The sequence below is a fragment of the Scyliorhinus torazame genome, chromosome 1 (genome assembly GCF_047496885.1).
Source record: "Scyliorhinus torazame isolate Kashiwa2021f chromosome 1, sScyTor2.1, whole genome shotgun sequence".
NCBI classification, from domain to species: Eukaryota; Metazoa; Chordata; class Chondrichthyes; order Carcharhiniformes; family Scyliorhinidae; genus Scyliorhinus; species Scyliorhinus torazame.
The window spans coordinates 173,582,682-173,594,849 of NC_092707.1; the positions used below are offsets into that span (position 1 = coordinate 173,582,682).

At 46.1% G+C, this 12,168-nt stretch overlaps 1 protein-coding gene across 1 annotated transcript in view; it reads left to right on the plus strand.

Annotated features, from left to right (window-relative positions):
- Positions 1-12,168, plus strand: part of tekt2 (tektin 2 (testicular)) — an 83,991-nt gene that overhangs the window by 15,126 nt on the left and 56,697 nt on the right. Inside the window, exons 2-3 of the mRNA XM_072501159.1 lie at positions 2,244-2,418; positions 9,539-9,664. Coding sequence (XP_072357260.1) covers positions 2,263-2,418; positions 9,539-9,664 — 282 coding nt within the window. The 5' untranslated portion in view covers positions 2,244-2,262. The remainder of the gene's footprint in view (positions 1-2,243; positions 2,419-9,538; positions 9,665-12,168) is intronic.

Sequence of the window (12,168 nt, forward strand, 5' to 3'; positions counted from 1 at the left end):
GCTGAAAACAATCTTAGATAAAACATTACAGTACAGGATAATTTAACAGACCGCCGCCACACAAAAGCTCTGTGAGCCCAGAGTCCTTTAGTTCAAGTCCAGCTTCTTCTTTTAATAAAAGTCCATTCCTAGTCAAAGCAAGTTAGGTTAACAGACACTGTAGAGCACTGAAAAAACTAAGTGCCCGTTAGTTCAAGTCCAGCTTCTTCTCTTTAATGAAGGCCCAAACCTGTTCTGGTGTCTCTAAGTAGTGATGGAGTTCCTCAAACGAAACCCATAGCTTCGCAGGATACAGCATTCCAAACCTCACCTGCTTTTTGTAGAGGGCTGCCTTTACCTTCATGAATCCTGCACGCCTCTTGGCCAGCTCCGTTCCCAAGTCCTGGTAGATGCGCACCTCGCAGTTCTCCCATCTGCTGCTCCTCCGCCTTGGCCCATCGCAGCGCACGATCCCTGTCAGCCAGCCGGTGAAAGCGAACCACCAAGCCACCAAGGCCCTCGGTCGGTCACCCGTCCTGGGCTTCCTTGCGCCCCATCCAACTCCCAAGGGTCGAGGGAAGGCCTCCGGTCCCATCAGCACCCCGAGCATACCCATCACGTATGCACCCGCATCCGATCCCTCACAGCCCTCGGGGAGGCCAACGATCCTCAGGTTCTGCCTCCTGGCTCTATTCCCCAGCTCTTCAAGCTGCTCCTGCATCCTCCTCTGGCAGGAGTTCAGCTCCTCCACCTCGCGCTCCAGCTCCGTTACCCATGTCCGCCTGGTTGGAGAGCTTCACATCGACCTCCCTTAGCGCCTTCTCTTGGACCGCCTGCGCCTCGACCATTCGGTCCATCACCGCCCTCATTGGATCCAGCGTGTCCCTCTTCAGTTCGGTGAAGCAGTTCCTAAAAAAACTCCATCTGTTGCTCCCTTGGCCAGTGAGCCTCCGTTCCCTGGTCCCTGCCGTCCGCCATGCTTCGCCGCCCGGTCTGGGGTCCCCGCTGCTCCCGCTTCGATCTTTGCCCCTCCACTCGACCACTTCTGGTCCAACTGTCCATACCCCGGGGGGAAAACCTCTTCCTTTTGTCTCCTCCACCGATTCAGGTGGTCAGGTCCCGAAATAATCCTGTGAAACAGGTCCGTTTGCCCATCGCGGGCGGGAGCGATCCGACCTGCAACCTGCTTCCTCGAGGGCGCCACCGGAAGACTTGCATAGGGTTAATGCATCCTCGTCATGTGCTAGGCTCAGTCTTATGGTTGTGCATAGAGCACTTATGACATCAGCTGGACTGAGCTGTTTCTTCCCAGAAGTGGCTGATCAATGTGCACGATGTGCCGGATCCCCTGCGAACCATGTCCGCACGTTCTGGTCCTGTCCAAAACCGGTGGGGTTTTGGAAGGGTGTTACGGATGTATTGTCTCGGGTGGTGGGGGTGGTGGTCACGCCTTCTCCATGGGTAGCAATCTTCGGTGGATCTGAGGATCCTGGTATCATGGTGGGAAAGGGAGCCCATGTCATGGTATTCGCCTCCTTACTGGAATAAAGGAGGATTTTCCTTAATTGACCGGCAGCAGAACCGCCAAGCACTGGGTCATGGGTACAGGACCTTGCTGAGTTTCTTCATTTGGAGAGAATCAAGTTCGCCATTAGAGGTTTGGATGAAGGGTTCTCCATGAGGTGGAAGATGTTCCTCAACTTTTTTAAGAACTACTAGACTGTTGGGGGGAGGGGGAGGAATAGCAATTTTGTTGACTGTTAAGGGGTGGGGGAGTACATTATTTCGTTTTACTAAGATATAGAAATGTTTGGGGCAGCACGGTGGCGCAGTGGTTAGCACTGCAGCCTCACGACACCGCGGTCCCAGGTACGATCCCGGCCCTGGGTCACTGTCTGTGTGGAGTTTGCCCCCCACAACCCAAAGATGTGCAGGGTAGGTGGATTGGCCACACTAAATTGCCCCTTAATTGGGAAAAAAATGAATTGGGTACTCTAAATTTATTTATTTTTTAAAAAATGTTCACTTTTTTTTGTTGAGGGTGTTGGTATCATATTTGCATATATAGCGGGCACAATACATGTATTGTTAATATGTTATGTGTTGTTAGTTGTTGTTTAGTGTTATGGACTGTTCCTATTTTTGTATTCTCAACATGCTTTGGATATACCTTCAATAAATTGTCTTTCAAAAAAAAAACATGCAAGGAGAAAGTGCTCAGCCTTGGTCAATCCTTTTAATAATTCTGAAGGTTTTTTTTCCAGTTAATTACACAGTGGCAAAATGGCAACACTAAGTTTAAAAGCAGCCCAGAGGTACTCTGTTCCAGACTGGTTTTCCAACAATAACCAGATTTCAACCAATTCAGAAAGACAGCGTTACATGTCCCATCGGATCCGCCAGGAAGGCAGGGCCCTGCGGAATGAAACCAACAACCAGGTAGGAATCAAAACCAGATTTGAAGAGACTGTTAGTGAAAGAGTTAATGTGCAGTTACATTTTCTAATGCCTTGGATTGTGGGTGAACCAAGGGAACAATTGGAAAGGTGTTCGATTTGAGGCAGTGTAGTTTACAAAAGCACAGGTTCTGACTAATGTGGAATTTTAAGGAAGATGCACGTTGTTGAAGATAAATTCTGAGTAAATTGTAAAACACAGAAATCATTTTTAAAGTTTAAACAACAGGAGGGTGGGAAGATAATGGGCCAAATTTTGTACTGCAAATAAATGAACTATCAATGCTCACAGTCATTAAGGAGTAAATCATTTGGCATCCGTACATGCACAATTAAAGGCAGAAATTCAAACATTTGCTCCCAGATTTGCCCAGCTCCTCTGGGGTTTTGGTACACAGGTTTCTTGCCAAATGACTATGTATGGAAGCATATAGAATGGGCTGAAATTGTGATGCCTGCGTGATAGATACCCAATAAACATACCACAAAATATCAGGGCTTGTCCATACAGCTGAAATTTAAAAACAATTTTTTTTTAATATGTTTATTCAAATTTTCCAACAACATATTTAACAACCCCCCCCCCCCACTAACAAAAAGAAAGAAACACAAACACAACAGTCAAAAATTATACAAAACTTATACATTGGGTTTCCCCATATGACATTCAAAGGTACCCGTAGGGAAGCCTCCCCACCCACCCGAATTCCCCCCCCCCCCCCCCCCCCCCCCCGGAAGAGACTCCCCCCCCCCACCCTTGGGTTGCTGCTGCTGCTGACCTCCTCCTAACGCTCCGCGAGATAGTCTAGGAACGGTTGCCACTGCCTGAAGAACCCCTGCACAGACCCTCGTAAGGCAAACTTTATCCTCTCCAGCATAATGAACCCTGCCATGTCATTTATTCAGGCTTCCACACTGGGGGGCTTCGCGTCCTTCCATAATAGCAAGATCCTCCGCCGGGCTACCAGGGACACAAAGGCCAGGATACCGGCCTCTTTCGCCTCCTGCACTCCCGGCTCGTCCGTTACCCCAAATAGTGCCAACCCCCAACTCGGCTTGACCTGGACTTTCACCACCTTGGACAGAGTCCTCGCGAAATCCCTCCAAATCCCATCCAGTGCCGGGCACGACCAGAACATGTGGACGTGATTCGCCGGGCTTCCCGAGCACCTCCCACTTCTGTCCTCCACCCCAAAGAACTTACTCAACCTCGCCCCTATCATATGCGCTCTGTGAGTAACCTTGAATTGTATTAGGCTGAGCCTGGCGCAAGAGGAGGAAGAGTTAACGCTACTCAGGGCATCAGCCCACAGACCCTCATCTATCTAATCCCCAAGCTCCTCCTCCCACTTGCCCTTTAACTCCTCGACCGAGGCCTCCTCCTCTTCTTTCAGCTCCTGGTAGATTGCCGAGACCCTGCCTTCTCCAACCCATACACCCGAAATCACCTTGTCCTGAGTCCCCTGTGCCGGGAGCAGAGGGAACTCCCTCACCTGCCACCTCACAAACGCCCTCACTTGCATATACCTAAAAACATGTCCCGGGGGTAACCCAAACTTCTCCTCCAGTGCCCCTAGGCTCGCTAACGTCCCATCTATAAACAGGTCCCCCATTCTTCTAATCCCTGCCCGATGCCAGCTCCGAAACCCCCCCCCCATCCATCCTTCCCGGGACGAACCGATGGTTCTCCCGAATCGGGGACCAAACCGAGACTCCCACCTCGCCCCTGTGTCGTCTCCACTGCCCCCAGATCTTCAACGTCGCCGCCACCACCGGACTCGTGGTGTACCTTGCCGGCGAGAGCGGCAGCGGTGCCATCGCCAGCGCCCTCAGGCTCGTGCCCACACAGGACGCCATCTCCAACCTCTTCCATGCTGCCCCCTCTCCCTCCATTACCCACTTATGGATCATCGCCACGTTGGCTGCCCAATAGGAGCCGCACAGATTCGGCAGCGCCAGCCCTCCCTGTCCCTACTACGCTCCAGAAACACCCTCTTTACCCTCGGGGTCTTATTTGCCCACACAAAACCCATGATGCTCCTACCTACCCGTTTGAAAAAGGCCTTGGGAATCATAATGGGAAGACACTGGAACACAAAGAGAAACCTCGGGAGGACCATCATTTTGACCAACTGCACCCTGGCCGCTAGCTAGAGTGGCAGCACATCCCATCTTTTGAAATTCTCCTCCATCTGCTCCACCAACCGCATCAAATTGAGTTTGTGCAGGGCCCCCCAACTCCCAGCCACCTGGATCCCTAAGTACCGAAAGCTCCTTTCCACCCTCTTCAACGGCAGGTCGTCTATTCCCGTTCCCTGGTCCCCTGGATGCACCACAAAGAGCTCACTTTTCCCTACATTGAGCTTATACCCCGAGAAGTCCCCAAACTCCCTTAGGATCCGAAAATTAATTTTTAATAGTGTGATGAATCTTAACTATTGCCAAATCAGCACTCCAGCACTGAAAATTAACATTTAGACTTGTGAAAACTCATTCCTTCAGATTACAATTATTGCTGGAAATTAAAAAATATACTTTTTTTCTGTAACTTTCTCTTTCTATCCCTCTCCCTCTCTCAAATCCATCTTTTTCTCCCTCTCTTTAATTTGCATCTATACATGATTGGACCTCGCTTGCCGCAGTAAGGATTCTTCAGTATGAGTGGTTAAGGAGACAAACCGTTGCAGGTCCTTTCACACAGGACCCATATCCTCTATGGGGGGCTCCCTAATGACCATAAGTTCCAGGGTAAAAGCCCACACAGACGGCTGGATTATCCGCGGCGCCACATTTCTGTTTCACCCTGCTGGCGGGATGCTCTGTTACGCCGGCTGGTCAATGAGGTTTCCCATTGTAGGGCAGCCCCACGCTGTCGGGAAACCCCCAGGCTACTGGCAAAACGGAGAATCCTGCCAGCAAAGAATACAGCCTAGAGAGTCTGAGTAGGTGTAAAAAACGGCATCCATCGTTTATTCGCTACTATCCAAAGAATCTGGGCCACGATTTCCACTCTGAACTAATCAAGACATTGAGACATGCATTATACAGCTTCACTGGAAAATTAAAAATGACCATTTGCATAACATTGTCCATGTATTTACTGGTATAGATCTCCATTAAAGTCTTTTTAAAAATAAATTTAGAGTATCCAATTATTTGTTTTCCTACTAAGGGGCAATTTAGCATGACCAATCCACCTACCCTGCACTTCTGATCTCTGTTAAAGTCTTTATCTGCATGTTGATGTATTGCACCTCCCACTGCAGCTGTCCAGTAGTTATATCCAGTGACACCTTGTTCACAAGGAGTGCACGTGACAGAGGTTATTCAGCCCTCTTTCCACATCCTATAGAAGCAATGTTAATTAGGGTTATGGAGAAACAGCAGGCTAGCGAATCTAATTGAATAGTACTTTCAAAGAGCCAGCACAGGCATAATGATGGACTGAATGATCTCTTTTCTTACTCTGTTAGTCTATGAAGTATCGTTTTTCAATTAACTGTATCAAACGCATATACCTTCAAACTGATGTTTCAGCATTCACAGCAGCTTGAAATCGGCAAAGGACTTTGAAACCATCACACTTAACATTAACCAGAATTTAACTCCTACATATAGGGATGGATTCTCCGATTCTGCGGCTATGTCCGCAGGATCCATCTGGTCTTATGACCAGAAGGTTGGCGCCACCCTGGCACTGATCCTCCGCCCGGTTGGGGGCTAGCAGCCACGCAGCTTAAAGCCCCCAGCTTTACCTGCAGATACGGTTGCAGAATGTCCATGGTCGTGCAACATGGTGCCAGCCGCGTGCGGACCCGGCCTGCCAAAAACTATCCGACCCCTCGCCACCCCCGGACCATCCCCATCAGTCCCCCCAGCCCCCGCTGAAGCCCCCCCTGCCAGCGGAACGGCTCACCCCCCCGACTGTGGCGCCGCTGGATACAGTCCACAGCCGCCATATGAGATCCCCGAAAGTTGTGAGGAACGCGCGCCACACCGTCGGGGTCTCGGTCCATCGGGGGAGGGCCCCCGGTGACGTCCTGCTGCCGTCCCGACGGCGTGCGCTGTACTCCTTGAATATGCTGTTTTTGAGGGGGCGGAGCATCACAAAAACATGCTGCCCCTGATTCCAGCGCAAAAGTTGGTTCTCCAGCCGTTCGCTGAACGCGATTTTGGCGTTGGTGATTGGAGAATCCCACACATAATGTTTCTAGCTTTCAAATAGTTGGAATCCTAAAACCAATTCACATGCTTTGTATGATTTCTGCAGCAGTTTCCTTTCACCTCTTGTTCCATTTATTGGTAGATGTTTCTTGTTCCATTTATTGTATTACCCATGCCCTAAGAGAAATACCCAAGATTTTTGCTGCCTCCAAAGGTTTTGTATTTAAAGTAAGAAATCGGGTAACTTTGCTCAATCTTGGCTAGACTTGAATCCGATCTATTATACTAGAGTAAAAGAACAATGTGGCAATCCACTGTTCCAGTCAGTGCAATATTGATGAAGCATTGGATTGTTGGAGCTGCTGTCATCTGTATGAGATGTTAAATCAAAGCCTTATTGAGGTATTTCAAAAGATCTGTGGGAAGCATTCAAAGAGCAGGGAATTCTTCTGATATCATGGACACTGATCATTCATCAACAAATATTACCAAAACAAAAAAGAACAAGATTTTGAATCAGTATGGGTAGAGAAAAGAAATAGGAAAGCTATGAGGTCTTTTGTGGGGGTAGCTTATAGACCCTGTAGGCCCTATACACTGTAGGACAGAGTACACAGGAAGAAATAAGTGGGGCATGCAAGAAAGATCCTGCAATAAGCATGGGTGACTTTAATCTACATGTATATTAGGCAAATCAGATCAGCAAAGATAGCCTGAACAATAAATTGCATAGTGTATTTTGGCCAAATTCATAGAGTTGTATGTTCTCGATCCAACCAGGGAGCAGGCTATCCTAGATCTTGTAGACTGAGACAGAATTGATCAATAACTTCATGGCAAAGGAGCCTCTTGGCGACAGCGATCATAACATGGTAGAATTTCATATTCAGCTTGAAGGGGAGAAGTGTAGGTCTAAGACTAGTATTTTAATCCTAAATAAAGGTAACTATAAGTGTATGAGGGCAGAACTGGCTAAAGTGAACTGGGAAACTAGGTTAAAAGGTAGGAAGAGAGTATACTTAGAACTCATCATCTAAAGGTAGGACTCTTCCCAATTAAAATGAAAGACTCAAGGATTGTATCAAATTAAAAGAAACACTGCAAAAATTAATGGTAGGTCAGAGGATTGGACTGATTTTAAGAACCATGAAAGAATGACTTTTAAAAAGAGTGACAAAGTTGAGTATAAGAGAAAGCTAGCTATTAATATAAGATTTGGAAGGCAAATGGAATGTTGGCATTTATTGCAAGGAGAATAGAGTATAAATGTAGGAATATTTTACTGCAGCTGCGCAGGGCATTAGTGACACCACATTTGGAATATTGCATTGTTATGTCACCCTGGGCAAGCGCGTGGTCAATTCCAGCCCCAAGTGCCCCGGAGTCACAACATAAATGAATTAACCAATAATTTGTATAAAAATATCCGAAATCTTTGACCCTTGGCCGCCCAATAATTTCAGTCACTAGGTTTGCAAGTTTAAACACAATTACTGTTTATTTATAACTAAAACAGGACTGAAATATACAGTAAACACAGCTGCTTAATGTCAAGTTAAAACTGGACTCTCCTTTGACTGTCCCACCCCTACCCAAACACACAAGACAGAAAACACAGAAGGGAGGAAAATAATAAGGATTAAGGTCAAAAGATAAGAGTCCTTTCTTCCGATGATGAGTTCTTCAGTGCACTCTCTTCACAGTATGAGTCTGGTTTAAAGTCTCTGGTCTACAGCATGTAATAATCTTTGCAGCTCAGCAGTACATCTTACTCAGAACTTTTCCAGGAGAGGCTTTAGGCTTCACATCAGCCTGTTCTCAGAGAGAGTTATCAGATTCTGGTCTCTGCTTCATTCAAACATTTCTGCAGAGCTAGAGTTTCTCAGCTTCTCAGCGGCCTTTAGATGAGAATTAACTGGATATTTCTGGAGTAAGTTGGTTAAATTCCTCCATCCAGGCTGCAGGATCAAACGTAAATTGAAAACACAAGCCTTGTGACACTGAAAAGCATATCAGTGCGATCAGATACAATCACCAACTATTACCAGGCAGAGCACCGACCCTTTTTGCCAATTCATTGGCCATCAGCCAAATCAATCAAATCGAGTCATCACTGATCTCTCCTGCTGCTGCAATCCTCTGCTTAAAAATCACATGTCCATTAATCATCCATGGATCAAAAATGTAATGGCAAAATAAAAGAAAGGGGAAATAAGGGAATAAACAGGAGGACCCTTACACTGTACAGTTATGGTCTCCTTATCTGAAAAGGATATAATTGTATTCAAAGCAGTTCAGAGAATGTTCACGCGACTCATTCCTGGGATGAAGGGCTTATCAAATGAAGAATGGTTGAAGACGTCTGCCCATACTCATTGAGGTTTAGAAGAATGAAAAATAATCTTATTGAAGCATATAAGACCCCAAAGGGACTTGATAAGGTAGATACTTGGAGGATGTTTACAGGGCAGAGACTAGAATTAGGGGACACAGTTTAGGAATAATAGGTCTTGCATTTGAAACACCGGGGGGGGGGGGGGGAGGAGAGAGAATCCGGGAAAATATAGTTGAGACTGCAGTCAGTGATTGTATCAAATGGTGGAGCTAGCTCAAAGGGCAAAATCACCTACTCCTGCTCCTAAGTCCTATGCCCTTCTATTACATCACCATTTTCATTTAATATTTGAGAGATCTTGTGGATAAGGTGTCTCCCAGTAATATACTAGCTGTTATGCAATTTGGGAATTCCCGAGGTTGTGATTGACTCTATAAGAAGTTAGTTTCTTAATTTATTTGTTCTTGTTTTCTTCAGTCTCCTTCTGCAATTTTTTGCGTAAAGGTATGCAAACACAACAATATAATTGCAAAATTCCATGCCAGGATTTTTGCTTTACTCGGGCATTTTTGTTGGAACTGTGAATATTTTCATTTTTTGACAGACTAAATGGGATCAAGAAGACAACAGCACCAGACTTGCCGAACGTATGGATGAGGTAGAACGATGGAAAGAGGTTTTAGAGAATACTCTTGGTGACATCAACACTGAGATAGATGCTTTGAGCAAAGTAAGTTTATATTAAAAGTTCCACAGTTATGTTGAAAATGGTCCTTGCTTCGGTGTTAAGGTAATACAACTGTAATGAGTGTAGGAATTTCAGATATTGTACTATATGTAATTGGTGCAGGAAGGGTTAAAAACCTGGGTTAGTGTGTGTATGACTGTTTCATTAGTGTTTTTTTTTAAAATGGTTTGCAAGAGAGCTAGGCTTTTTGGTAGCCAGAGGTGCAATTAATGCATCGTAAAAGTTTGTTTTGTTTATATTAAGAGGGTTCCCTGTGTTCCAGTTAATTGGAGACATTATGTTCAGTTTAGGAAGATGATGTAGTTAATGGGAGGAGCCAGGGGCTGAAGCAGTCCGGTGTTAAGGGCTTTCAGAGAGGTTCAGTTTGTGGCTAGAAGGCTAGGAGAGAAGTTAGAGATTCTGCATTGTTCAAACAGGGTTCAGGCTTAAGTATTCCTGAGTGCTACCTATATTTAAAAGTGGGTTGGAATCGGAGATGGTTTTGTTGTTTTGAGTGGGGAAAAAGATAGCAGTTAAGGATTATTGTGTCACTGCATTGATTAGCAGTGTTTAAGGGGTAAGCTATTTTCTTGTGTGATGTTAAATATATTTTAATATTGTGTTAGTAACAAAGTTTGTTTAATAAGACCTCACAGTCTTATACAATTAAAATAAAATATTGGGGTTTCTATCCAGTATCCTAGCCACTGTTAAGGTCTGGTCTAGGATCGTAATACAACACTCTGGGGCTATAGAGAGGCAGTGCTTTAGTTCAAATTTCAATATTTGAGAGCGTCTAGTGGTAGAGTTTGAGCATTGAGAAGGGGGGGGGGGAATTCATAAAATGGCCAAGGAAGTTTTAAAACACTTCAGATATTTTGGGAAAAAAGATAGTTTTCAATAAAAATAATTTATAGAATTTAATTCCAAACACAACATTGAAATGTATGTTCAACCTCCTGATACCATGGTGAGTAGTGCCCTGCATGGCACAGCCTGAGACCTTTCAACCATGAAGATCCCAAAGTTGATCTATGCTCTGCTCCCCACCCCCACCCCCCACGCAAGGAGTCCTTGGGCCTCCTCAGCCCTGTCACCCCACGGACTTTGTGGAAATCCAGCACCAGCTTGCCTTGGTTGATCACTGGAAGGAGAAGCAGCCTCTGCCCCTTTCTGCAATTCCAAAGAGGCCCTTCCATCCATTGACTGTTGAACATTCCTATGGCTTACTGAGAGCAACAAAATTCATATACCCGCTTCCCAATCAAGGGGTCAACTGAACGTGTGGAATTCTGCAGAGTTTTATTTGACTAAGATCCTGCCTTTTAGATCAACAGGACTTTATGTTCCCTAACCAAAAGAGAAAATGCTGGTAAATCTCAGCAGGTCTGGCAGCACCTGGAGGAAGAGCTAATGTTTTGAGTCCAGATGACCCTTTATCAACCGCCAACATTTCCTCTATCAACAGTTTCCGCTCCTCTCTTACCTCCCTCTCCACCTGCGCCTTAAATGAGATAACCTCATGTCTCACTACCGCTTTCAATGCTTCCCACACCATCATCAGTGATGACACCTCCCCATTCCTGTTAAACCCAACATAACTCTAAATTACCCTGCCCATTTTGGTGTAAAGGTTTGGGTCCACCAACAACCCCACATCCAGCCTCCAGGCCAACCTCTGTGCCAGCCCCTTCTCCAGGACCATGTCTAGCCAATGCAGAGAATTTTCAGAGATAACAATCGCCAAATACTCTGCCTGCCTCACCTCTGCCAACAGAACCTTTCCCATCACAATACAATCTATTCTCAAATACATGTTGTGTACCAGCGAGAAAAATGAGTATTCCCTTTCCCTCGGATGTAAGAACCTCCACAGGTCTGCCCCTCCCATCTCTTTCATAAACGCAACCCACACCCTCGCTTCCCCCACCCCCAAGGGGGTTAGACCATAAGACATAGGAGAGGAAGTAAGGCCATTCGGCCCATCGAGTCCACTCCACCATTCAATCATGGCTGATTTCAACTCCATTTACCCGCTCTCTCTCCATAGCCCTTAATTCCTCGAGAAATCAAGAATTTATCAACTTCTGTCTTAAAGACACTCAACGTCCCGGCCTCCACCGCCCTCTGTGGCAATGAATTCCACAGACCCACCACTCTCTGGCTGAAGAAATTTCTCCTCATCTCTGTTCTAAAGTGACTCCCTTTTATTCTAAGCCTGTGCCCCCGGGTCCTAGTCTCCCCTGCTAATGGAAACAACTTCCCACATCCACCCTATCTAAGCCATTCATTATCTTGTAAGTTTCTATTAGATCTCTCCTCAACCTCCTAAACTCCAATGAATATAATCCCAGGATCCTCAGACGTTCATCGTATGTTAGGCCTACCATTCCTGGGATCATCCGTGTGAATCTCCGCTGGACCCGCTCCAGTGCCAGTATGTCCTTCCTGAGGTGTGGGGCCCAAAATTGCTCACAGTATTCTAAATGGGGCCTAACTAATGCTTT